Source organism: Vidua chalybeata, chromosome 3, assembly GCF_026979565.1.
Source record: "Vidua chalybeata isolate OUT-0048 chromosome 3, bVidCha1 merged haplotype, whole genome shotgun sequence".
In the NCBI taxonomy this organism is placed as follows: domain Eukaryota; kingdom Metazoa; phylum Chordata; class Aves; order Passeriformes; family Viduidae; genus Vidua; species Vidua chalybeata.
This window is the reverse complement of record NC_071532.1, coordinates 39,735,917-39,762,227: the sequence shown is the minus strand read 5'-3', so window position 1 is coordinate 39,762,227 and position 26,311 is coordinate 39,735,917. Positions and strand designations below refer to the sequence as shown.

The 26,311-nt window shown below is 46.9% G+C and overlaps 1 protein-coding gene and 1 long non-coding RNA gene across 7 annotated transcripts in view; both read right to left on the bottom strand.

The window, feature by feature from the left end:
* Positions 1-11,892: 11,892 nt before the first annotated feature.
* Positions 11,893-17,474, bottom strand: LOC128785621 (uncharacterized). The gene is made up of 3 exons (XR_008429950.1): positions 17,275-17,474; positions 14,274-14,363; positions 11,893-13,561 (listed from the first exon to the last, which is right to left on the bottom strand). It is a non-coding gene; the product is annotated as an uncharacterized LOC128785621 (long non-coding RNA).
* A 3,260-nt stretch (positions 17,475-20,734) lies between these two features.
* Positions 20,735-26,311, bottom strand: part of RIN2 (Ras and Rab interactor 2) — a 74,642-nt gene continuing 69,065 nt past the window's right edge. For 5 of the 6 annotated variants that reach the window (XM_053939616.1, XM_053939615.1, XM_053939617.1 and 2 more), the window contains 2 exons: positions 24,640-24,803; positions 20,735-21,728 (listed from right to left, as the gene is read on the bottom strand). In XM_053939616.1, the coding sequence (XP_053795591.1) occupies positions 21,411-21,728; positions 24,640-24,803 (482 nt within the window). In that variant the 3' untranslated portion in view covers positions 20,735-21,410. The remainder of the gene's footprint in view (positions 21,729-24,639; positions 24,804-26,311) is intronic. The other variant, XM_053939621.1, reaches the window with a different exon arrangement.

Here is a 26,311-nt window from a genome sequence, read left to right as displayed (position 1 = left end):
CTTCCGCAACTTCCTTCCTTCCTTCTGCAACTTCCTTCCTTCCTTCCTTCCTTCCTTCCTTCCTTCCTTCCTTCCTTCCTTCCGCAACTTCCTTCCTTCCTTCCTTCCTTCCTTCCGTAACTTCCTTCCGTAACTTCCTTCCTTCCTTCCTTCCTTCCTTCCTTCCTTCCTTCCTTCCTTCCTTCCTTCCGCAACTTCCTTCCTTCTTTCCTTCCTTCTTTCCTTCCTTCTTTCCTTCCTTCCGCAACTTCCTTCCGCAACTTCCTTCCTGCCTTCCGCAACTTCCGCAACTTCCTTCCTTCCTTCCTTCTGCAACTTCCTTCCTTCCTTCCTTCCTTCCTTCCTTAACTTCCGTCCTTCCTTCCTAACTTCCGCAACTTCCTTCCGCAACTTCCTTCCTTCCGCAACTTCCTTCCTTCTTTCCTTCCTTCTTTCCTTCCTTCTTTCCTTCCTTCCGCAACTTCCTTCCTGCCTTCCGCAACTTCCTTCCGCAACTTCCTTCCTGCCTTCCGCAACTTCCGCAACTTCCTTCCTTCCTTCCTTCTGCAACTTCCTTCCTTCCTTCCTTCCTTCCTTCCTTCCTTCCTTCCTTCCTTCCTTCCTTCCTTCCTTCCTTCCTTCCTTCCTTCCTTCCTTCCGCAACTTCCTTCCTTCCGCAACTTCCTTCCGCAACTTCCTTCCTTCCTTCCGCAACTTCCTTCCGCAACTTTTGCAACTTCCTTCCTTCCTTCCGCAACTTCCTTCCTTCCTCAACTTCCTTCCTTTCTTTTTTCCGCAACTTCCTTCCTTCCTTCCGCAACTTCCTTCCTTCCTTCCTTCCTTCCTTCCTTCCTTCCTTCCTTCCTTCCTTCCTTCCTTCCTTCCTTCCTTCCTTCCTTCCTTCCGCAAGTTCCTTGCACAACTTCCTTCCTTCCTTCCTTCCTTCCTTCCTTCCTTCCTTCCTTCCTTCCTTCCTTCCTTCCTTCCTTCCTTCCTTCCTTCCTTCCTTCCTTCCGCAACTTCCTTCCTTCCGCAACTTCCTTCCTTCCTTCCTTCCGCAACTTCCTTCCTTCCTTCCGCAACTTCCTTCCTTCTTTCCTTCCGCAACTTCCTTCCGCAACTTCCTTCCTTCCTTCCTTCCGCAACTTCCTTCCGCAACTTCCTTCCTTCCTTCCGCAACTTCCTTCCTTCCTTCCTTCCTTCCTTCCTTCCTTCCGCAACTTCCTTCCTTCCGCAACTTCCTTCCTTCCGCAACTTCCTTCCGCAACTTCCTTCCCTCCTTCCTTCCTTCCTTCTTTCCTTCCTTCCTTCCTTCCGCAACTTCCTTCCTTCCTTCCTTCCTTCCTTCCGCAACTTCTATCCTTCCTTCCTTCCTTCCGCAACTTCCTTCCCTCCTTCCGCAACTTCCTTCCTTCCTTACTTCCTTCCTTCCTTCCTTCCTTCCTTCCTTTCTTCCTTCCTTCCGCAACCTCCTTCCTTCCTTCCTTCCTTCCTTCTGCAACTTCCTTCCTTCCTTCCTTCCTTCCTTCCTTCCTTCCTTCCTTCCTTCCTTCCTTCCTTCCTTCCTTCCTTCCTTCCTTCCTTCCTTCCTTCCTTCCTTCCTTCCGCAACTTCCTTCCTTCCTTCCGCAACTTCCTTCCTTCCTTCCGCAACTTCCTTCCTTCCTTCCGCAACTTCCTTCCTTCCTTCCGCAACTTCCTTCCGCAACTTCCTTCCTGCCTTCCGCAACTTCCGCAACTTCCGCAACTTCCTTCCTTCCGCAACTTCCTTCCTTCCTTCCGCAACTTTCTTCCTTCCTTCCTTCCGCAACTTCCTTCTTTCCGCAACTTCCTTCCTTCCTTCCGCAACTTCCTTCCGTCCGCAACTTCCTTCCTTCCGCAACTTCCTTCCGCAACTTCCTTCCTTCCTTCCGCAACTTCCTGCCTTCCGCAACTTCCTTCCTTCCTTCCTTCCTTCCTTCCTTCCTTCCTTCCGCAACTTTCTTTCCGCAACTTCCTTCCACAACTGCCTTCCTTCCTTCCGCAACTTCCTTCCGCAACTTCCATCCGCAACTTCCTTCCTTCCTTCCGCAACTTCTTTCCTTCCTTCCTTCCGCAACTTCCTTCCTTCCTTCCGCAACTTCCTACCTTCCTTCCTTCCTTCCGCAACTTCCTTCCTTCCTTCCGCAACTTCCTTCCTTCCGCAACTTCCTTCCTTCCGCAACTTCCTTCCTTCCTTCCTTCCTTCCTTCCTTCCTTCCTTCCTTCCGCAACTTCCTTCCTTCCTTCCGCAACTTCCTTCCGCAACTTCCGCAACTTCCTTCCTTCCTTCCGCAACTTCCTTCCTTCCTCAACTTCCTTCCTTTCTTTTTTCCGCAACTTCCTTCCTTCCTTCCGCAACTTCCTTCCTTCCTTCTGCAACTTCCTTCCTTCCTTCCTTCCTTCCTTCCTTCCTTCCTTCCTTCCTTCCTTCCTTCCTTCCTTCCTTCCGCAACTTCCTTCCGCAACTTCCTTCCTTCCTTCCTTCCTTCCGCAACTTACTTCCTTCCTTCCTTCCTTCCTTCCTTCCTTCCTTCCTTCCTTCCTTCCTTCCTTCCTTCCTTCCTTCCGCAACTTCCTTCCGCAACTTCCTTCCGCAACTTCCTTCCTTCTTTCCTTCCTTCTTTCCTTCCTTCTTTCCTTCCTTCCGCAACTTCCTTCCGCAACTTCCTTCCTGCCTTCCGCAACTTCCGCAACTTCCTTCCTTCCTTCCTTCTGCAACTTCCTTCCTTCCTTCCTTCCTTCCTTCCTTCCTTAACTTCCGTCCTTCCTTCCTAACTTCCGCAACTTCCTTCCGCAACTTCCTTCCTTCCGCAACTTCCTTCCTTCTTTCCTTCCTTCTTTCCTTCCTTCTTTCCTTCCTTCCGCAACTTCCTTCCTGCCTTCCGCAACTTCCTTCCGCAACTTCCTTCCTGCCTTCCGCAACTTCCGCAACTTCCTTCCTTCCTTCCTTCTGCAACTTCCTTCCTTCCTTCCTTCCTTCCTTCCTTCCTTCCTTCCTTCCTTCCTTCCTTCCTTCCTTCCGCAACTTCCTTCCTTCCGCAACTTCCTTCCTTCCGCAACTTCCTTCCTTCCGCAACTTCCTTCCTTCCGCAACTTCCTTCCGCAACTTCCTTCCTTCCTTCCGCAACTTCCTTCCGCAACTTTTGCAACTTCCTTCCTTCCTTCCGCAACTTCCTTCCTTCCTCAACTTCCTTCCTTTCTTTTTTCCGCAACTTCCTTCCTTCCTTCCTTCCTTCCTTCCTTCCTTCCTTCCTTCCTTCCTTCCTTCCTTCCTTCCTTCCTTCCTTCCTTCCTTCCGCAACTTCCTTCCTTCCTTCCGCAAGTTCCTTGCACAACTTCCTTCCTTCCTTCCTTCCTTCCTTCCTTCCTTCCTTCCTTCCTTCCTTCCTTCCTTCCGCAACTTCCTTCCTTCCGCAACTTCCTTCCTTCCGCAACTTCCTTCCTTCCTTCCTTCCGCAACTTCCTTCCTTCCTTCCGCAACTTCCTTCCTTCTTTCCTTCCGCAACTTCCTTCCGCAACTTCCTTCCTTCCTTCCTTCCGCAACTTCCTTCCGCAACTTCCTTCCTTCCTTCCGCAACTTTCTTCCTTCCTTCCTTCCGCAACTTCCTTCTTTCCGCAACTTCCTTCCTTCCTTCCGCAACTTCCTTCCGTCCGCAACTTCCTTCCTTCCGCAACTTCCTTCCGCAACTTCCTGCCTTCCGCAACTTCCTTCCTTCCTTCCTTCCTTCCTTCCTTCCTTCCTTCCTTCCTTCCTTCCTTCCTTCCTTCCTTCCGCAACTTTCTTTCCGCAACTTCCTTCCACAACTGCCTTCCTTCCTTCCGCAACTTCCTTCCGCAACTTCCATCCTCAACTTCCTTCCTTCCTTCCGCAACTTCTTTCCTTCCTTCCTTCCGCAACTTCCTTCCTTCCTTCCGCAACTTCCTACCTTCCTTCCTTCCTTCCGCAACTTCCTTCCTTCCTTCCGCAACTTCCTTCCTTCCGCAACTTCCTTCCTTCCGCAACTTCCTTCCTTCCGCAACTTCCTTCCTTCCTTCCTTCCTTCCTTCCTTCCTTCCTTCCGCAACTTCCTTCCTTCCTTCCGCAACTTCCTTCTCCAACTTCCGCAACTTCCTTCCTTCCTTCCGCAACTTCCTTCCTTCCTCAACTTCCTTCCTTTCTTTTTTCCGCAACTTCCTTCCTTCCTTCCGCAACTTCCTTCCTTCCTTCTGCAACTTCCTTCCTTCCTTCCTTCCTTCCTTCCTTCCTTCCTTCCTTCCTTCCTTCCTTCCTTCCTTCCGCAACTTCCTTCCTTCCTTCCTTCCTTCCGTAACTTCCTTCCGTAACTTCCTTCCTTCCTTCCGCAACTTACTTCCTTACTTCCTTCCTTCCTTCCTTCCTTCCTTCCTTCCTTCCTTCCTTCCTTCCTTCCTTCCGCAACTTCCTTCCTTCTTTCCTTCCTTCTTTCCTTCCTTCTTTCCTTCCTTCCGCAACTTCCTTCCGCAACTTCCTTCCTGCCTTCCGCAACTTCCGCAACTTCCTTCCTTCCTTCCTTCTGCAACTTCCTTCCTTCCTTCCTTCCTTCCTTCCTTAACTTCCGTCCTTCCTTCCTAACTTCCGCAACTTCCTTCCGCAACTTCCTTCCTTCCGCAACTTCCTTCCTTCTTTCCTTCCTTCTTTCCTTCCTTCTTTCCTTCCTTCCGCAACTTCCTTCCTGCCTTCCGCAACTTCCTTCCGCAACTTCCTTCCTGCCTTCCGCAACTTCCGCAACTTCCTTCCTTCCTTCCTTCTGCAACTTCCTTCCTTCCTTCCTTCCTTCCTTCCTTCCTTCCTTCCTTCCTTCCTTCCTTCCTTCCTTCCTTCCTTCCTTCCTTCCTTCCTTCCGCAACTTCCTTCCTTCCGCAACTTCCTTCCTTCCGCAACTTCCTTCCGCAACTTCCTTCCTTCCTTCCGCAACTTCCTTCCGCAACTTTTGCAACTTCCTTCCTTCCTTCCGCAACTTCCTTCCTTCCTCAACTTCCTTCCTTTCTTTTTTCCGCAACTTACTTCCTTCCTTCCTTCCTTCCTTCCTTCCTTCCTTCCTTCCTTCCTTCCTTCCTTCCTTCCTTCCTTCCTTCCTTCCTTCCTTCCTTCCTTCCGCAAGTTCCTTGCACAACTTCCTTCCTTCCTTCCTTCCTTCCTTCCTTCCTTCCTTCCTTCCTTCCTTCCTTCCGCAACTTCCTTCCTTCCGCAACTTCCTTCCTTCCGCAACTTCCTTCCTTCCGCAACTTCCTTCCTTCCGCAACTTCCTTCCTTCCTTCCTTCCGCAACTTCCTTCCTTCCTTCCGCAACTTCCTTCCTTCTTTCCTTCCGCAACTTCCTTCCGCAACTTCCTTCCTTCCTTCCTTCCGCAACTTCCTTCCGCAACTTCCTTCCTTCCTTCCGCAACTTCCTTCCTTCCTTCCTTCCTTCCTTCCTTCCTTCCTTCCTTCCGCAACTTCCTTCCTTCCGCAACTTCCTTCCTTCCGCAACTTCCTTCCTTCCGCAACTTCCTTCCGCAACTTCCTTCCCTCCTTCCTTCCTTCCTTCCTTCCTTCCTTCCTTCCTTCCTTCCTTCCTTCCTTCCTTCCTTCCTTCCTTCCTTCCTTCCGCAACTTCCTTCCTTCCGCAACTTCCTTCCTTCCGCAACTTCCTTCCGCAACTTCCTTCCCTCCTTCCTTCCTTCCTTCCTTCCTTCCTTCCTTCCTTCCTTCCTTCCTTCCTTCCTTCCTTTCGCAACTTCCTTCCGCAACTTCCTTCCCTCCTTCCTTCCTTCCTTCCTTCCTTCCTTCCTTCCTTCCTTCCTTCCTTCCTTCCTTCCTTCCTTCCTTCCTTCCTTCCTTCCTTCCTTCCGCAACTTCCTTCCTTCCGCAACTTCCTTCCTTCCTTCCTTCCTTCCTTCCTGCCTTCCGCAACTTCCTTCCTTCCTTCCTTCTGCAACTTCCTTCCTTCCTTCCTTCCTTCCTTCCTTCCTTCCTTCCTTCCTTCCTTCCTTCCTTCCTTCCTTCCTTCCTTCCTTCCTTCCTTCCTTCCGCAACTTCCATCCGCAACTTCCTTCCTTCCTTCCGCAACTTCTTTCCTTTCTTCCTTCCTTCCGCAACTTCCTTCCTTCCTTCCGCAACTTCCTTCCTTCCTTCCTTCCTTCCTTCCTTCCTTCCTTCCTTCCTTCCTTCGCAACTTCCGCAACTTCCTTCAGCAACTTCCTTCCGCAACTTCCTTCCGCAACTTCCTTCCTTCCGCAACTTCCTTCCTTCTTTCCTTCCTTCTTTCCTTCCTTCCGCAACTTCCTTCCGCAACTTCCTTCCGCAACTTCCTTCCTGCCTTCCGCAACTTCCTTCCTTCCTTCCTTCTGCAACTTCCTTCCTTCCTTCCTTCCTTCCTTCCTTCCTTCCTTCCTTCCTTCCTTCCTTCCTTCCTTCCTTCCTTAACTTCCGTCCTTCCTTCCTTCCTTCCGCAACTTCCTTCCGCAACTTCCTTCCTTCCGCAACTTCCTTCCTTCTTTCCTTCCTTCTTTCCTTCCTTCTTTCCTTCCTTCCGCAACTTCCTTCCTGCCTTCCGCAACTTCCGCAACTTCCTTCCTTCCTTCCTTCCGCAACTTCCTTCCTTCCTTCCTTCCTTCCTTCCTTCCTTCCTTCCTTCCTTCCTTCCTTCCTTCCTTCCGCAACTTCATTCCTTCCTTCCGCAACTTCCTTCCTTCCTTCCTTCCTTCCTTCCGCAACTTCCTTCCTTCCTTCCGCAACTTCCGCAACTTCCTTCCTTCCTTCCGCAACTTCCTTCCTTCCTCAACTTCCTTCCTTTCTTTTTTCCGCAACTTCCTTCCTTCCTTCCGCAACTTCCTTCCTTCCTTCCGCAACTTCCTTCCTTCCTTCCTTCCTTCCTTCCTTCCTTCCTTCCTTCCTTCCTTCCTTCCTTCCTTCCTTCCTTCCGCAACTTCCTTCCTTCCTTCCTTCCTTCCTTCCTTCCTTCCTTCCGCAACTTCCTTCCGCAACTTCCTTCCTTCCTTCCGCAACTTCCTTGCACAACTTCCTTCCGCAACTTCCTTCCTTCCTTCCTTCCGCAACTTCCTTCCTTCTTTCCTTCCTTCCTTCCTTCCGCAACTTCCTTCCTTCCTTCCTTCCTTCCTTCCGCAACTTCCTTCCTTCCTTCCTTCCTTCCGCAACTTCCTTCCCTCCTTCCGCAACTTCCTTCCTTCCTTACTTCCTTCCTTCCTTCCTTCCTTCCTTTCTTCCTTCCTTCCGCAACCTCCTTCCTTCCTTCCTTCCTTCCTTCTGCAACTTCCTTCCTTCCTTCCTTCCTTCCTTCCTTCCTTCCTTCCTTCCTTCCTTCCTTCCTTCCGCAACTTCCTTCCTTCCTTCCGCAACTTCCTTCCTTCCTTCCGCAACTTCCTTCCTTCCTTCCGCAACTTCCTTCCGCAACTTCCTTCCTGCCTTCCGCAACTTCCGCAACTTCCGCAACTTCCTTCCTTCCGCAACTTCCTTCCTTCCTTCCGCAACTTTCTTCCTTCCTTCCTTCCGCAACTTCCTTCTTTCCGCAACTTCCTTCCTTCCTTCCGCAACTTCCTTCCGTCCGCAACTTCCTTCCTTCCGCAACTTCCTTCCGCAACTTCCTTCCTTCCTTCCGCAACTTCCTGCCTTCCGCAACTTCCTTCCTTCCTTCCTTCCTTCCTTCCTTCCTTCCTTCCTTCCTTCCTTCCTTCCGCAACTTTCTTTCCGCAACTTCCTTCCACAACTGCCTTCCTTCCTTCCGCAACTTCCTTCCGCAACTTCCATCCGCAACTTCCTTCCTTCCTTCCGCAACTTCTTTCCTTCCTTCCTTCCGCAACTTCCTTCCTTCCTTCCGCAACTTCCTACCTTCCTTCCTTCCTTCCGCAACTTCCTTCCTTCCTTCCGCAACTTCCTTCCTTCCGCAACTTCCTTCCTTCCGCAACTTCCTTCCTTCCTTCCTTCCTTCCTTCCTTCCTTCCTTCCTTCCGCAACTTCCGCAACTTCCGCAACTTCCGCAACTTCCTTCCTTCCTTCCGCAACTTCCTTCCTTCCTTCCGCAACTTCCTTCCTTCCTTCCGCAACTTCCTTCCGCAACTTCCTTCCTTCCTTCCTTCGCAACTTCCGCAACTTCCTTCCGCAACTTCCTTCCGCAACTTCCTTCCTTCCGCAACTTCCTTCCTTCCGCAACTCCCTTCCTTCCGCAACTTCCTTCCTTCCTTCCTTCCTTCCGCAACTTCCTTCCTTCCTTCCGCAACTTCCTTCCTTCCTTCCTTCCTTCCGCAACTTCCTTCCTTCCTTCCTTCCTTCCGCAACTTCCTTCCTTCCTTCCTTCCTTCCTTCCTTCCTTCCTTCCTTCCTTCCTTCCTTCCTTCCTTCCTTCCTTCCTTCCTTCCGCAACTTCCTTCCTTCCGCAACTTCCTTCCTTCCGCAACTTCCTTCCTTCCGCAACTTCCTTCCGCAACTTCCTTCCTTCCGCAACTTCCTTCCTTCCTTCCGCAACTTCCTTCCTTCCTTCCTTCCTTCCGCAACTTCCTTCCTTCCTTCCTTCCTTCCGCAACTTACTTCCTTCCTTCCGCAACTTCCTTCCGCAACTTCCTTCCGCAACTTCCTTCCTTCCTTCCTTCCTTCCTTCCTTCCTTCCTTCCTTCCTTCCTTCCTTCCTTCCTTCCTTCCTTCCTTCCTTCCTTCCTTCCTTCCTTCCTTCCTTCCTTCCTTCCTTCCTTCCTTCCTTCCGCAACTTCCTTCCGCAACTTCCTTCCGCAACTTCCTTCCGCAACTTCCTTCCGCAACTTCCTTCCTTCCGCAACTTCCTTCCTTCCGCAACTTCCTTCCTTCCGCAACTTCCTTCTTTCCTTCTTTCTTTCTCTCTCTCTTTCTCTTTCCCTCTTTCTGCCTCCCCCCCCTTTGATGTTAATTTCTAAACTGTGAAGTAGTTACAGTAAATTACTCTTCCCTAAATATCATTTTAAAGCATAGAAAAGGATCAATCACAAATTTGTGTGAAGAAAGAGCGTTTTAAAGTGATTTTAAAGTGAGAATTCAAGTTAGCACTTGAAAATTCAGAAAGACAACATTGAAATGATGGAATGGATGGTTTGAAGGGGTTTTCTTTGTCTTTCTTTGATAAAAATGATGATCTCCATTTTTACACCTTCTAAAATACATCTTGAAAGTTACTAGTTTAGATAACAAAAATATTTCCAAAAGAAGGAAATGGATTGATGCAGATGAAAATACAATATTCTAAATATTCATCATCTAGTACAAAGGCTTGCCCTTACACAGGAAGCTTTATGGACATTTCTAGTCTCACACAAACACGGAAGAATTTTTCAACTGACTAGAAAATATTTTTTTTTTAAAAAAGAGAAATAAAGATCAGAAAAGTCTATGCATCCTCACTTACTAGATGTTGGTTACTAAAGATTGGATCTGTTTTGTGGGTGAGTATACTTCCCATTCACACACATAGTTACACCTCTTCCCCCTGCAAACAGATGTGTGATTTTGGGTCTGAAAGAAAGGGCTATCTTTTTTCTGTTCAACAGGCTTTGGTTTTCAAAGTCAAGGGGTATTCTTCCTGGATCTATTTCCTGGATTTATTACCTAGAAGGCAATAAAAGTCATTCAATATTTGGTAAAAAACTGTCCTAAGTACATCTTCATGTGAGCCATTTAGTCCAACTTTGGTTGCTTGCATGCAATTCTTTTTCCCAAGTATCATGGCAATGAAAGAATAATTACATTGATGACAGATCATGTTTTGCAGGAAGACATCTATGGCATGTTCAGCACACACCTACGACATGCCTTTTTTATTAAGGGATTTTTTTCAAGAAATCTCTACATTTAATTGTTCCAATTCTTTAACTCTGGATTTGTTCAAATACTGAAAAACTCTCATTAAAACCAACACCTTGCTTTCCAAATATCAGCTACCACAATTCTATTTGGGCTGTCTAGATCATAGCAATCAGTAGAGGGCAATTGTAGGTATCACCTTGAAAATAGATTTTCTTTTATCACAGTCTATATTTTTTACAACTATCATTCTTATAGAAACAGAGTCCAATTTAAGATCATAAGAATTGTTTCTAGACTACTAATAAGATAAGAAATCTACTAGAAATTTACCGAAGCGCATTTGCTCTACAAGAGAAATGTGAGAAGTGGAATGTAGGCAACCAGGTGGTGAGAAACCCATTCCAAACCTACCAACTGAATACCTTACCATGACTTGATTTGATCAACAGAGAAAATTCTGAAGTGTTCTTAGTAAAAACAGGGCTTGATCAAGCAGATTTCAACTGAAGAAAGAGCTCGATTGGTTGTTCATTTCTTGAATTTCTGAAGGTTGAGATTGGAAACATAATCACTACAAATACAGTGAAGTCAATAACTATTGATTCCTCAGACCCATCAAAATATCCAAGAGAGGCTTTGTTTGAAAGAGGTATGTAATAAAAAGGCACTGAATTAAATGACAGACACACACTTTTGAATGGACAAGTCCTAAATTTACCCTCTGGAAAAGCAGGACATCAATCAGAACAGAAATTCTCAGAGCAAGAAATGAAATTGCAAGCTGGTTTTAATTCAAAGGTAATTGGGCAACTATGTCATGTCTATTTGTTCAAGATCATATTGCAGTGCTTCTGCCAAGTAGAAATACTATCAGAAAAGCGGAAAGTGCACTTTCATTGCACTAAGTCGAACTGCAGCAGTTTTCACAGGAAGCACTTCAAGAAGCAGCAGTGTATCAAAGTTCCTATCAAGCCTTCTGGATTAGTACTTGCAGGTTTCTCAGATGGATGAACCATAGTATCATTTCAAGTCATTTGGTGGGAAAAAATATGTTGAGCATATATGGTGCCCTGTCCATCGTTTCTAGCTTGCAAAAGAACAAACTAGCCATTCTTAAAAATCTGCAATTACAGCATATGCAACATCTATGCAATGCGAGCTGGGCAGTAGCAGGCAGAGAGCACGGCCATTTGACAGCAGTTTGCAGGTTGCCCAGGAAAGAGCAGTGTCCTTGAAATGTGCAGCAAATCAAATATCTTGGCAAGATAGGGATTTGTCAGTTTGCAAAGTGTGCTTGGGATTGTCAGGGTAGCAAAGTTTGAGGGGGGGGCAATTTGGATCTGGGACTCATCCTTGGTTGTTGGGATTTTTTGGAGGCGGCCGCCCACTCAGGGCCACAGGCCCCTGAAAACAAAGACCGGCCCTTCTCCTTTTGAAAGAAAACTGGCCAGCCCATTTTCCTGATGTCTGTTTGCAGGGTGCGCTTGGGACTGTCAGGGCAGCACAAGTTTGAGGTGGGGGCAGGCTGGGTCTAGGTCTCATCCTTGGTTGTTGGGATTTTTTGGAGGCGGCCGCCCACTCAGGGCCACAGGCCCCTGAAAACAAAGACCGGCCCTTTTCCCTGTGAAAGAAAACTCACCAGCCCAGGTTCCTGATGTCAGTTTGCAGGGTGTGCTCGGGACTGCCAGGGCAGCACAAGTTTGAGGTGGGGGCAGGTTGGGTCTGGGACTTATTTATATGCAGTACTTACATCCTGCCCCAAATTCTCTCAGCTATATTGTTTAGCACCAACAAAAAAACCCCATGTTTTACTTTTTTTTAACTAACCTCTCGTTAGTAAAAGGGTTTTAAAATCATGGGGATTTGGGGAGTTCGAAGGAAAGTTAGGCTTAGTAGGTCCTGGGAAAATACCCTGGGAAAGTATGGGCTTTGTACTTGCTAGAACTGCACCTGTGTAACCAGTATATGATAAATTATATAATTGTTAGATGTGATGATTTTTTAGTAGTTAAATATAATTACTGTTTAATCATAAGAATAATAATGAGAAACTGTGATCAGGAGCTGGAGAAAGATCATAAGAAATTCATGCTTGAATAAGATCAATGTATACAATAGAACAATATAAGTTTAATAATTAATATGTAAGTTATATAACAATAGAATATAAAATACGTTCAGCTCAAAAGCCATGTCGGAGTCAGATTTGGGTCTGTACCCCTGATTCCCAGAGCTCTTCAACAAAAGCACCTGCATATAATCATATTCCGTGATTATGTGTGTTCCTGAACGCTAACACTCTCATTTATTATCTGAACCAAAAATTTTTCCCAAAACTAACTTCTTCATCTAAAACCATTCAACTTTACTCCAATCCAAAAAACTAAGCTACCGCCAGAGCACCCCACACCGCAGCCCAAAAAGACCTACACCACACCCCAACTTCAAAAAAACCAAACCATATCTGCAAAAAAATTCTCTACATCTACTGATATTTTCTCCACAACAAAAAAAATGTATCTAATATTATTCATTCTTCTTTTTCATTTTGCCTATATACACCCTACTTATTAAATAAACAATTCTTTTCATTTTTTCTCAAAAAAAATTTTCCTTTAAAGCCTATTAAAAAAATGACTGAAACCTGCATTCTATAAAGAAACACATTAATTTCAAAACATTTCCTCCCAGTTTATCTCAAACTGAGACATTTCTGAGATTTGGATCCTATTCCAGTGCACCAGAACCAAATCGATCTGCTCCAGCTCTGAAAACATCAATGACACCAAACTCAGCTGCCAGCATGAAACACCTCACTGTTCCTACCCCCGTCCCTCACCCCCCTGCTCTCTCGTGTCCTGCACTACCACACTATAGATGGCCAAGACTGAGATTAATCACAGAGAGCCATTATACTGATATTCCCAAACATTCCAGCTTCCATGGGGGATATTGCAGGAACCTCCTGCATTCCATTTCCTAGTGCAGCAACAAGACAAAGTCCTCCCCCAGCCTATGTCTTCATAAAATATTATGCAAGGTTCAAACAAGCCTTGAGGCCTGAGGGGCACTGGCTGCCGAAAAAGGCCAACTCTGCACCCAGAGAAAATGAACACCACAAACGGATCAGTGAACACCAGATGCAAGGGACACTGACAGCTTGGACCTGCAATTAACTCAGCAATGGAAAAACGTGAGCCCAAAGGTCTCACAAGGGAGTGCAGAATGTATTGAACACTGTTTCTAGAATGCGCCCATGTCATTCTTTAAAGGTGTGGCTCAGTTAAGGAGCAATATCAATAAAGCCCACAGATGGAAAGCCTGTTTTTTGCGGTTTTTTTCCTTTAAAAAAACTCAACTATCTAAAACACGGTTTAGTAATTCAGGTGAGTTCAGCCTGCAACTTTCTATTGAAAAAGGATCAACTAAGTCTACTCTCTAAGATATAAAGAGCAGTTCAATGTCTGAAGGAGGCGGGACACTATCATTTTCCCACTGAACCTTGGCCAAAACAGAAGCTTCTCTCTGCCCCAGGAGCTGTGAGGAATTTGGGCAGGTGAAATGACATCTGAGAATTGCTGTAAATTCAGAAGCAGAAAGAGAAGATCTATCACTAAAAGAAAGACAGAAAAAAGGGAGAGGTTTCCAAAAACATCTCTGCACTCTAATTAATCATTATTTCCAATTCTCCAGTGAGAAGAACAGAACCCTGCAGCAATTAAGACCGCACAGTCCACAGCAGCGAGAGCTCAGCACACATCCAGAGGCAATTCCAGGATCTAAAAAAAAAAAAGTTGATTTATTTGTTTTAAAGTTACTTGAAGGTTCTTAAAACCAAACCAAACTTTGCTCCTGATTTTGGCTTACTGACACACACAGAGGAAACAGAGGGTCGCACAGGCCCTGCTTGCAGAACTCCTAATCCAAACCCTCACCTTTCCTGCCCAGCGCTGAGGGAAAGCTGACAGAGGATTAATAAAGTCAGAGGGTGATGAGAGCAGTCATCACCGCAGGCCTTCAGGCTTGGCAAGATTTTGTTGTGAATGGACCTAAATTCAACTCCTCCATCTAAAGCTCTGACAAGTCTCATCAGAAAGATACTGGACAGTCACTCAGAGCACAGAATTAAAAGACTGCACAAGGAATAACCAAAGCTTTGCCATGAATTGCACATGTTCCTTTTTCCCCCTCATCGCTCTGGGATTGTAGGACCTGACATTTGCAACCTAAGCAGACCTAAGGCACTGGTTCCAGCAGCAGCTGCAGTTCTGAGCTTCCTGTTCCCTGGATTGCTCATCTAAACACTCCCAGCAATCTCACCTTGGCCTAGAGACTCTGTCCTCAGAGGGAAGGAAATAAAACCTGGTGGGACACAGCTCTGGCACCACATTTCCTTCTCCCCTCTCCCCTTTTCCAGCAAACCAGGCTGCTGGAAATGGCATTCCTTACAAAGCCCATCACAGCAGAGGAGAAGAGGAACCTGCGACCTACCCACACCACAGGCAGGACCAGTTTGGGTTTGGCAACTCAAACACCAAAGCTCTTGGCAAGGTCGGGACAAGTTCAGTGGATCTCCCTGTCCTGAAAGAGAGGAGAAAAGAAAAGTTAAGCTCACTGCGAAATCAAAGGCTCCTGTATTTCATCTTTTGGCTTGGATTGCTTACCATGGAGTTTTAGCCATAAAAAAGGAGAGGTGGCACCAAATCAAATAAAAAAGTGCCCTTTCCCAGTGTTTTTATTCCAGACATTCAAAGGAAGCTCATTTTTCTTTTAGCATTCTTTCCCTAAATTTAGCAGAACCATTCTCATCCCAGACCCCACTCATCAGTTGTTCAATCCTCTGGCACTGGATCTGGACAAAGGAAGGTATACATCCAGATCACAGGAAAGCAAGGAGAGAAGCCCTCTGAAACTGGACAGAGAAAAACAACAGGAAATGCAGAAAAACAGAGCCCTTCTTTGCATGACTGCATTCCTTTTCTAAAGACATCTGCAGCTGGATGCTCTTTGCATTTGGCTTCCTTTAAAGGAATGGATTTGCTGCTAAACATATCTCAGACCCAGATATGACCAGGAGAAGGTGGGATGGAGATGAGGAGTCAGACAGGGAATAGCCAGGGAGATGCAGGGCCTGGGGACATCGAGGATGGAGAAGGAACAGGTATTGTTCTCCTTGTTTAGATCTATCAGTGCTGGGAGCTTGGAAGGCACACAGTACTAGAGAGATCCTGGGCAGGAGCAGGATCCAGGATAAGGGCAAGCCGCTCCCACTCCAGGGCTGTGTCAGGGAAGGAGGGGAATTTTTTTCTCTCCCCTTTCCAGTGGGATGCAGGTGTCACCCCCTGCAGAGGCAGGAAAACTGCCTTGCAATCAAGTACAAAACCTGCCTGGCAAACCCAGGTTGCCTGGAGCCAGCAGCCATTTCTCCTGGATTTCCTGCTTACAGGTATTTTAAGCTTGCTTTGCCTCAAAGGCACTTTTTTGCCAAGGGCATTCTCATCTCTTTTGGATCCTGAACAAAAGTTTGGAAAGCTGACTTTCATGAGGGAACTACTTCCTATTTTAATCAGTGTTAACTTGGAGATTTCCTTGGCATCAAAATCAGGGATTAAACCCAACCCTTGAAGGGCCATAAGATCCTAACTATCCAATTCCCAATTCCCTCAGCATTGGCTTGTAGAAGCTTTTCAGGGTTAATTTAGCAAACTTAAGGGTTTGGCAATTTGAGGATCAAAACAATCAGAAATTTGTGAAAAAGAAACTGAACTAAAGCTGGCTAAAAGCAGTCCCTGCTGATGACTCATTACAACAATTCAGTCAAAAGGAGGCAGGATTGATTCAATACTCACCAACCCATCTGGCCAGAGTTCTGTGCCCACCAAGGACACAGCAACCAGCAGGGAGCTTTCTCCTATTCTCCATCACAGGCTTCTTCCCTCCACACTCAGGGACCTGCAGCCACTCAGGGAACACTGACTCAGTTCTGGACTGGCAACAGGAGAGGGACAAGGATAATTTGGAACTCATTCCTACCTCAATGCCATCCAGATGTGGGAAAAAGCACCTCCCACAGATCTTGGAATTGTCTTCCCTGTCCCTTCCAGCTTCAGAAGGTTTCTGTGGCAGCCGGGATTATTGGTGCGGTTCAGAAGCTGTACGTGCCTAAAGCATTGCCTTGAGAGTGTGGAGCTTCCCTTGTGCCTTTCATTTCTTTATCCCAAATATTCTCCTCAATGCTCAGCAATCTATAAAGGAAAAAAAAAAAAAAGGGAAAAGAAGGAAGACCAAATCATTCTGACATTAAGGAAGGTTGCTTATCCCAACACACTTCCAGATGAAAAACCATTTCTGCCACTCTAACAAATCCACTAGATACTGTTTCAACTTGATAGTAGCTATTTTAATACTGTATCAAGAATCCTAAGGACAATAGGTTTGGAATTCTCAGAAACAGCTCAGCTTGGCTACTTCAGGGACTTTCCCTACCAGGGAACCCAGGGCAACCCAGCATGACCCCTCCTCATTCCTCACTCGCCTGCTCCTCTACCACAGCGTGGCTCTCTCCTACGGACCTTGGGGTGCCTCAAATGACATCAGAGCCCCTGAGTGTCCACCCCCTCGCCCTCAGCCTTTTTTCCTCACCCCCAAAGAAGGCACAGAACGAGTCAAACTGCCCTGGACAGCAGTGTGTTGCTTTATTCAAGCCCTTTCTACCTGTACATCCCCCCCAAAAGGGACTCTGCTGCAACAAGAATGGGGGACAGCCCCCAGAAGTTCCTCCCCAGCCCCGCAGTCACAGGCAAGAGGCAGAAAGAGGGAGTGGCAGCAGAGAGGACACCGGAAGAAAAGTAAGAACAGGGTGCAGAGTTAAATTGAAAAAAATATTTTTAAAAACCCACAAACAAACAAAAAACAACAACAACAAAACCTGGAATGGGCAGCATGACAGTAAGGGATTAAAAAAGAATGGGGACAGGGAACGGGACACAAGGATCCGGTAGAGAAACAATGGCACACGGGAGTAACAGAGAGAATAAAAAAGGAACACTAGTGAGGGAAAAAAAACCCCAACAAACCAACAAAATCCACTTGATACTGTCTCAACTCGATAGCAACTATTTAAATACTGTATCAAGAATCCTAAGGACACGAGGTTTACAAATCTCAGAAACTGCTCAGCTTGGCTACTTCATGGACTTTCCCACCCAAGGAACCGAGCGCTCCCAGCTTGAAACAACACATTTGCTACAAATCCGATAGAAATTGCACTTGGCTGCCGGCGCTAGAACTGTTTCCACACACAGACAGCTCGAGGCTGCTTGAGTTGCCCTTTGGGCAGCAGGTCCAGGGAACGCAAGCAGGACCCTCACCTCCCAGCTGGCTCAGCCCGGACTCCATGCAGCACTCAGCCAGAGCTGCGGGGAGCTGAAATTTTCCCTGGGAAGCCCTGCACGGCAAACTGTGCCCCCTCCACGCCCCCCGCACCTCTCACCTCCCGGCAAAGAGAGCAGCTGCCTCCTCCTGCTGGGTGCTCCTGGTTGCGGGCAGCTGCCGCCCTGCGGGCAGGAGGATGGCTCAGGCGGTTCGGCTGACTGTTCTTCCCCAATGTTTTTGTGTTTTCCTCCATTTCCCCAGGGTGAAGGGGAGCAGGGATGAAGAAGGCGGGGGGAGAGCGGGGGGAGAGCGGCGGGAGCGCGGAGGGGCAGCGGCGGCGGGACGGGACGGGCGCCCGGCACGGCTATAGCGTAGGGTGCTCTCGTAGGAGAGGAGGAGAGGTACAGAGGCATCCCCGCCACTGCCTGCCCGCGCCCGCCTGGCTCCCACCCGGCCCCGGCGACGCTGAGCCCACAGCCGATGTCCGCACAGCTGAAAACACCGCGGAAAACTGCGCTGGGGTGGTGTCGGTGTCGGGGCTGCATGCAGGCAGCCGATTAGACGGAGTGTGGGGGGGGGGTACTTGCTTTCCCGCCCTTTTTTGCCCCTCCCTAAGGCGCATGCGCGGAATGTCGCCATCCTTGGAAGGTCAAGTGGCTGGCGCGCTGAGCCGCCATCTTGGGTGTAGCGCCAAGTGACTTCCGCCCTTCATCGCCACAATATTTGGTACTGGCAGAAGCCACTTCCGGCTGAGCCGCCATCTTTGTTGTGGTACCCTTAAGGCTCCCCGCTCTTCACACAGGCATTTGTCCAGTCGGCTGCCTCAACCCGACCCGGACGCCGATCCCGCGCCCTCCGCGCGATTTTTCGCTGCCTTTCCCAGCGTGAGAAAACGGTTGGCGGGGTCAGCGGTACCGGAGCCGGACGGCAGCCGCGCGAGTAGCGGCAGAGAGCGGCGGCAACGCCTCTGCCGGGATCCTGCCGCGGCCGCCGTCTTAAGTATGGCTGGAGCCCGACCCGGCTCATGCAGGGTCCTGGTACGCGGTCGCTTCTGCCATCTTGAAATGGCAGCTCTGTACCGACGCCGCTCGCCCCCCCGCCCACTGCCCCCGGCGCGCTGCGATCGCGCCTCCGCCACCCGCCGAAACCGGCCCCGCCGGGCCGCCCCGCCGCTGTCATTCTTCTCAGTCACCGCCCCGCACGGCAGCCGCTCCTTGCAGCGCCGTGGCCCCCGCTCAAGCCCGGCCACGTCCCTTTGCACTCTTAACTCTCCTTCAGCGCTCTCCCCTCTATTTACAGGCACTGCCCCGCTCGCCGCTCACTCCTGCCCCTCGCCCTTCCCAAGCTCGGCAGCCGCGGAGCCCGCCGCTGTCCCGGGGAGAGGCAGTACCGTTCTCTGTCCACAAGGCGGCAGCACTGCCTCCTTGTCCAGGCCGGGGCTGCGACGCGCTTTGGGGCAGGCAGAGAACGGAGGCCAAAGCTGCCTGAGAACCCCTTTCTATTCCCTTCAGCCCCAGCATCTGTTCTTATGGTTTCAGGCCACTTGATTGGTTCATTCCTAGGTAAAAACGTTATGGCATTTTTTACAAAATTACTACCCATCTCTAGCCAGAGTTTCCTACATTCCTGTACAAAATGGAGTGGATAGAGACACGGTTTCTTTCCAAATAATTTGAGAGATAAATTCCTAATCTTTGCCAATACCTAAAAAAACTAAAACCTTGACACGTTTTAATATTCTACACCCACCCCTCCCTGTGAATTTTCTGGCAGCTTTTGGTCCCTCTGGGAGAGGGTAACCCAGCATGACCCCTACTCATTCCTCACTCGCCTGCTCCTCTACCACAGCGTGGCTCTCTCTCCTACGGACCTTGGGGTGCCCCAAATGACATCAGAGCCCCTGAGTGTCCACCCCCTCGCCCTCAGCCTTTTTTCCTCACCCCCAAAGAAGGCAAAGTCAGAATGAGTCAAACTGCCCTGGACAGCAGTGTGTTGCTTTATTCAAGCCCTTTCTACCTGTACATCCCCCCCAAAAGGGACTCTGCTGCAACAAGAATGGGGGACAGCCCCCAGAAGTTCCTCCCCAGCCCCGCAGTCACAGGCAAGAGGCAGAAAGAGGGAGTGGCAGCAGAGAGGACACAGGAAGAAAAGTAAGAACAGGGTGCAGAATTAAATTGAAAAAACAACCAAAACAACAACAAAACCTGGGATGGGAAGCATGGCAGAGAGGGATTAAAAAGAATGGGGACAGGGAATGGGACACAAGGATCCAGCAGAGAAATAATGTCACAGGAGAGCACCACAGAGCCACCAAGAATAAAAAAGGAATACAAGTCAGGCAAAAAACCAAACAAACCACCCAAAGAGACAAAACAAAACGTAACTACCCCAAAACCCCTCAAAACAAAACAAAACAAAACAAAACACCCAAAAAACCCCAAAGTGGGATGGGCGGCATTACAGAGAGGGATTAAAAAAGAACAGGGACAGGGAGTGGTACACAAGCATCTAGTGAGAAACAATGGTATGGAAAGCAGCACAGAGCCACACTGAATAAAAGAGGAATACAAGTGAGGCATGGAGAAGGACAGAGAAAAAGACAGAGGGCCAAACACACTGTGAAGACAGAGGGATACAAAAGGGAAACAAGGACAGAGAGAGGCAACGACCATGACACCTGCTGGTGGGGGAAAGGCGGGCAAGGTGCAGTGCAAGAATGGAGAAAGAGAGGCATGGCCAGCAGGACAAAGGCTTATCAAGAAAAGGGTACAATGAGAGTGAAGGACTGGGCAGAAGATGCAGACAGGTACAGGCAAAAGACTGTGAGAGGGACAAAGAAATACAGTCCCAATGCAGGATAAAGGGAAAAAAAGAGGACGAAGAAGGAAAGATAAAGATGCAGGGAGAGAGAGAGGGAAGGAGACAAAAAGTAGGACAGAACAGGGAGAGGGATTGAGCAAATTTTATTAAATAAATATTGAGTATTTATTTCTTAAAAGAAAAAGAAGAACAAGAGAGTGAAGTAGTGAAAGGGAATGAGAGGGGGAGCACACAGGACAAAGGAACACAAAAGACACATCGGACAAAGAGAAGAAAAAGGGATGATCGTTGAATACAAGGCTGAAAGAAAATCAGAAACAAAGCCCAAGAGTTATTAGAGAGCGTGGCTGATGCACGTGCTAAAAAAACACCAGCTCTAACAGAACAGGTTACTGTCACAGCTTGGCCTGGGACTCATTAACAACTGTCTTTTGGCAGAGCCATAAACCGCCCGAGAAAACATGAGGTGAAAGCTGAATGGATGATGTGCTCCAGTTCAGCTCTAATCCCAGCCCATGCCACCAGTGAACAGCCTGATCTCCTTTCTCAGGGAAATTTCACCTTTATTGGTTCTCTTCCCCTCAGTGCTTGGAATGAATGTGATGAGAGGCTAATGTGTTTTGCACAGCACAATGAATAAAATGGTCTAATTTTCAGAAGACAATTGAGAACAGACAGCAAAACTGCCTCAAGGGTACAGAGGTTTCCTAAGAACACTCCTGGAACAGGTAAAGAAGAAAAAACACACAGACTATCAATGCAAGACTCTAAAACCAGCAAGAGATTTATTCTTGTGTATTAAATGTTAAAAATCACATGCATAATTATAGAATATTTTAGTTAAAAAAATATTTCAAAAACCAACCCTGACAGTTTACCTGCAACTGCTATAAAATATCTATTTTATATATATATATATAATATATATATATATATAAATATGATGATTTTCTGTAATAAAAAAAATTAGACAAGGATGCAACCATCCAGGTAATGCTGAGTGAACTGATGCCCTGCATCGGACAGTCTTGTCAAACTCCTGCTGGTAGAACTGAACTTACCCCGGCCAATTCACAGATGCACAGATTCAAATGCAAATGACAGCTGGGGAAACAAGGAAAGGAAGAAAATTGTATTTTGCACACTACAGCCAAGACCTGTGAAAGGCCACAGTAGAATATGCTAAAAAAGAGCCCATGGTACAAGAAATGCAGCCTCATAGGCTGTCTCCTCAGACATGCTGGTGGATATATTCTGCATAACTGGCCACATGCATAGTGTGCCTGGGTCCTTTAAGCAGTATCAGAAATATCAGCACATGTTTTACCAGGCACTCAAGGTTTAAGACATGTTTTAGCTCCTAAGGAAGGCAGCCAACAAAGATGTTTGTAACAATTACCAAGGAACAGATATAAAAATGACAGGTTGCTGGTTTTAAGCAGCTGAGTAGTTGCTGTTCTGAAGAATGGCCCCATATGGGTCACTGTTAATGCGCTTGTAGACAAAGTGAAAGACCTGGGGCTGTGGACGGCTGTGCAACTCCGCCTTGATTTTCTGAGGGTAGGTATCCTCTGTCAGTTGTTGCCAGGTGTCATCAACAAAAAGAAATAGCCTGTATTCTTCTGGATTTGCCACTTTAAACTTCTCAGCACAAAGCTGACATACATCTTCAGTAGTGATATATGGCCTTACGAGCAAAGTCTTTCCTGTACAGCCGCTGGTAACTTCCTGGAATGCAACACGAAGGTAGTTCTGTGAACAAGAAAGTAGACATCAGGAACTTGAAAAACCCTTAGCCTCTAAAAACTGAAAAGCCAGCAACAAAAAGCAAACTTCTCCCTGCTCCAGTTGTGAAACACACCCTCGTGATTCCCAGACATTATGGCCATCCCGTGAGCTACATCAGGTGTCTAACCCAGCTTCACAGGATAGCATTTCATTTTTTTTACAGGGATTCAGAAAGAAAATTTACTCTGCACCATTTGAGTAAATGCACCTGATCTTGATGCAAAAGCTGGATCTCTTCTCCTGTAGAAACTGACATACGCCCACAACTCTGCTAACACAGATACATTATAAATAGGCCCCACAGGGAAATGCAGTTTCATCTGCTCCCTGTTTATTTTTGTCTTGGGGTGATTTTATGATACTACTGTATTCCCCTATGGTCTGCTTTATGCCCAGAAATGGGTCCTGGAGCTTTAAGCTGGGTCCAGAGGAGGGGTGGGAGCTGGGGAAACTCTGGTGCAGGTTGTGTTCAGGCACTCGCTCCCCTGTGTGCTTGGCTTTGCGGTGTGGAAGGAGTTACATTTCTGCTTTTGGCTACCTTGGTTTTAGTTAGCTGAGGCAAGAAGTTTTCCCGGGACTTCCGGTGGCTACTGTGGTTTCCTCTGGAACTGCTTGGCTCAGCTTTGGTCCAACAACCATACTACTGGTGGGAGCCGGACGCTGCATCCTGGCTCTGGACCTCAGGGGAGGCCAGGCCAGCTAAAGAGAGAACTCTAAATCTACTAGCAGCGAGGAGCTTCAATACCTAACAGTTATTAATCTTCTCCCTGCCTGCCCTGTGAGCACTTTGTTAAACAAATGGTTTTTGTCACATTCATCCAAGAAATTCCATTCATATTGGTGGGAAGGAAGTGGCAAAACCCATTTTCTTTAAAGAAAATGTTAATTCTAGAGCATTTTCTCCTAAAATTGTCTCTAAATCAGAGAGAGCTTTAAAAGAAAAAAATAGCTGGAATTAAAAACTAAAATGCAGTAAGATTGAAGGAAGTGGAAAAAATTATAGTGAGAAAGAGTTGTTTATTGACTGAGCTGGCACCCATGGTTTGTATGCTGAATAAATTAAGCAAGTGAAATCCCAATGGTAGAAGTTTACCTCTCACAGAAACAAGCTGTTAAAAGCTAGGACTGAGAAGAACCTTCCAATGACTTAAGTTCCAAAGAGCACTCTTGTCTAATCAAGTATTTCTTGATACGACGAAGACCGAACACTAAAGCTCTGCAACAGATTTTAAAAATTGGGACTGAACCTGACTGAACAGAATGAAGCCTTTTTTTTTACCTGGTTTGAAGAACTTGTAGAAAAAACCCAGCCCTAAATAGGGCAAAACATACTAGATTTAATTTTTAATCCAGCTACCACACACAAGACCTGTTTTGAAAAGCACGAGTTTTTAGATGGACAGGATTGCTGGAAGAAAAGGCTGAATTTTTTTACAGATGCCCAGAAAGCTGTATTTCATTGTCATCAAAGTACTGGGGTTTTTGCTTTTCCATCCATTTAGGGAAGGTGGCAAGACAGCCTCCAGGGCCCAAGAGCCAGCAAGGCTGTGAGAATGTAGCAAAGAAATGCCATGACCACACCACCCTGTTTCCCTGGGAGAAAGATGACTGGAGCTGCAGATATGTTCCATGCTGATTGTAGGCAAGGTGCTCCATTTCAGGACTGCAAGACTCAGAGAGAGAAGAGAAAAAAATTGCCATTCTGAGTAGACAGCAAAACACTTGCATTTGTGCCAAGCACATCCTGTGGATGGTGGGAACCACTAATTTGAGGCTCTCTTTTGAAAGAGACAACAGCAGGAGAAGCACTGGACACAATCTGTGACAGCTCTTCCCTGCCCCCTGCATCCTCCTGCATTCAAGTGAGCATTGAGCCTGGACCAAGTTCATCTGCAGAAAAAGAGAAGATGGAACGTCCAACAACATCCTGCAGAAAGAATCTTCTGTCATTTCCTCACCCAGCAGAAATAAAGGTGCTGGATGCTCCTATGGAAAGTGCAGAGTTTTGCCAGAAAGAACAAAGACTCCAGCTGCTGGAATCTGACACCTAAGTACAGGTCAGGAGAACAGAACATGGATCCCAGGGAGACGGACAGGCTTTGGGCACTGGAATTGCTTGTAATTGCTTCTTCTCTTCCTAACTGCAGACAGCTGAACTACAAGGAGTAAATCCTCTCTTCCCAATTCCAATACCCTCCCCTCTTTCAGCTCACAAACTGCTGCACCTTAACAGTCAGTCCAAAGCAGATGGAAGAGATGCAGGCCTGGTTTCAAAAGATGAAGCGATAACCACTGCTTTGTTATTCTCCAGTTGAAGGTACTGCCCTGCTCTACAAGAGCAGTACAAAATACAGGGGACAAAAAAGAAAAAACAAAACACAAACAAATGTGAGGACATCTGTATCACAGAACTCTGCTGCCTGTTTAAATTTCAAAACGTTGGGGAACATTTCTTCAAAACTGTTCGGGGAACATTTCTCCCACTTCTCCTCTCTGCTACCTGCTTTATGTCACCACTGGCTACTGGGCAGCTGGGCTGATTTATACCCCTGGAAATCTGGATTTGAGCTTTTGAACAATAAAACGTGCAAAAAAGCTGAATCTAAGATACAATGCAGTTTGTCCTCGCTTCACATAACTTAAAAGGGAAGGTAAGAAAGCTCTATTATTTAGTGTTTTCTTCAGACCATCATAATGAAACTGTCTAATAAAAAGTGAGTGCGAAGATTTCAAAGAGGCAAATTTGCCAGCCGTAATCTCAGCACTGTTTCACTCCACTTGTGGCACCAAGGGAATTTGCTATGAATGATACTTCTCAAATGGGTGCTTCCAGCAACACAATCATCCCATTTTCTATTTCAGCCCTAAGCTCTACCTGAAAATCATCAACTGAAGGTATTGTCCTGTTTGTTGTCCTCCTCTTGTGCCACTGCCGGAGAGTATCTCTGGCCTCTGAACTGAGCAGCTGGGCAGCTTGTTCTTCCTGGAAGTTCTTGATCAATGAAAGTGCTCCATAAGCACTTGTCAAGTAATAGCCTCCTGTGAAGGACAGCAAGGGAAGAACTTCTCAGAGTGGTCACAGTCACAAGTACAAGCAGTTTTCTTTGAGATATATATAAATACACACAGAGAGGCACCCAGCCATACACATAGATAAAAAAGTTGCCAGAATATTTACACACAAAAGGAAAACTCTCCCTGGCCTGCACAACACTGGAGGGTGTATTCTCAGCTGCTCAGAGACATGCAGGTGTTGCATGTGCTGCATATTACACAGCGGAGCCTTGAGTCCACTCCTGCTGAGGAAAGCTGTTTCCTTAAACGACTGAGAATAAAATCTTTTAAAACTCCTCTCAGTTGCCCTGTCTCTGTAAAAGCTAGGAAAACTCTGGTAACTCCTTTACTCCTGAGAACTTACTCCTCCATTCTTGGAACACCAGCTTTACCCTAAACAACTTTCTAACAGTGTTTTGGTTTCTTCACAGGCTTCAGAGGTGGATGAAATAAACATGGCTGTTGAAACAAATTAAAAAACAATCTAACACTGTTCATCAACTTAAAAGCAACCACCCTCAGTGGCAATAAAGCAACAACTGAGTGTGAGACTGAGTGTGTACTCTGGAATCATCCCAAAGAGTTGCCTTTATTTTTAAAACAACTACTGATCTATCACCTTCTTAGCATTCCCCAGAATGTCCAACCAATTCCGGGGATGGCGTGCACAGTCCTGCACACTCCCCCTTTATTACATGAGTAGAGAACAAATTAAAGGCACAACAGAGTTGCCAATGTACAAAAGAAGCTGTGGATCACAAAGTAAAAGAGTCTCAACAGGAGGCAACAGTCCGTAGCAACCAGGAGAAACAAAAGGCATGCTGTCTTTTTTTTTTTAAAGTCAACTATTTGGGTGGGAGTGTTCAGCTAAGAGCACAGTCTATTCAGAGGCACTCAGAGATGCATTCGATGCCCACAGTAGTATTTTCTGTATTACTGCCAGCATTCCTTCTCAGCCTTCAGCTTTGCAACAAGACGAACACATAAAATTCATAGAAGACCCATTAGACAAATTGGACAATACATTACATTTGAAATGCACAACTCCAAAGCCCTATACATTTCTTCTGCACAGCAGAGCTGAACTAGTGCCTATGACAGGCCCTGCCAATAAACAGACTTTCTCTGCTGCATTCAAAACAAGACTTAATAGTCCAGTAAATCTTTCTACTTTTCAAGCATGTTAATAATCTCCAGCTTCGCATCAAGTATTTTCCATGCTAAGATTCCTAACAATGCACTCAAGGATGCTCTGTATACCAAGCAAGGAACAGACTAGTGCCAAATTGAAGGAATCATGGCATGAATTCTCCCAGGCATAATGGCATGCAAGAGGATACAGCAATTTCAGAAAGCCAGGATATGGCACGAACAACAAACACACACATATACCTAAACACACAGTTAAGTTTGGCTGCAAGAGCCTTCAAACCTCCTCATAAACCTTTTAGATCCTGGGGCCTACCAGGGCCTTGCAGAAAACTTCTTCATTA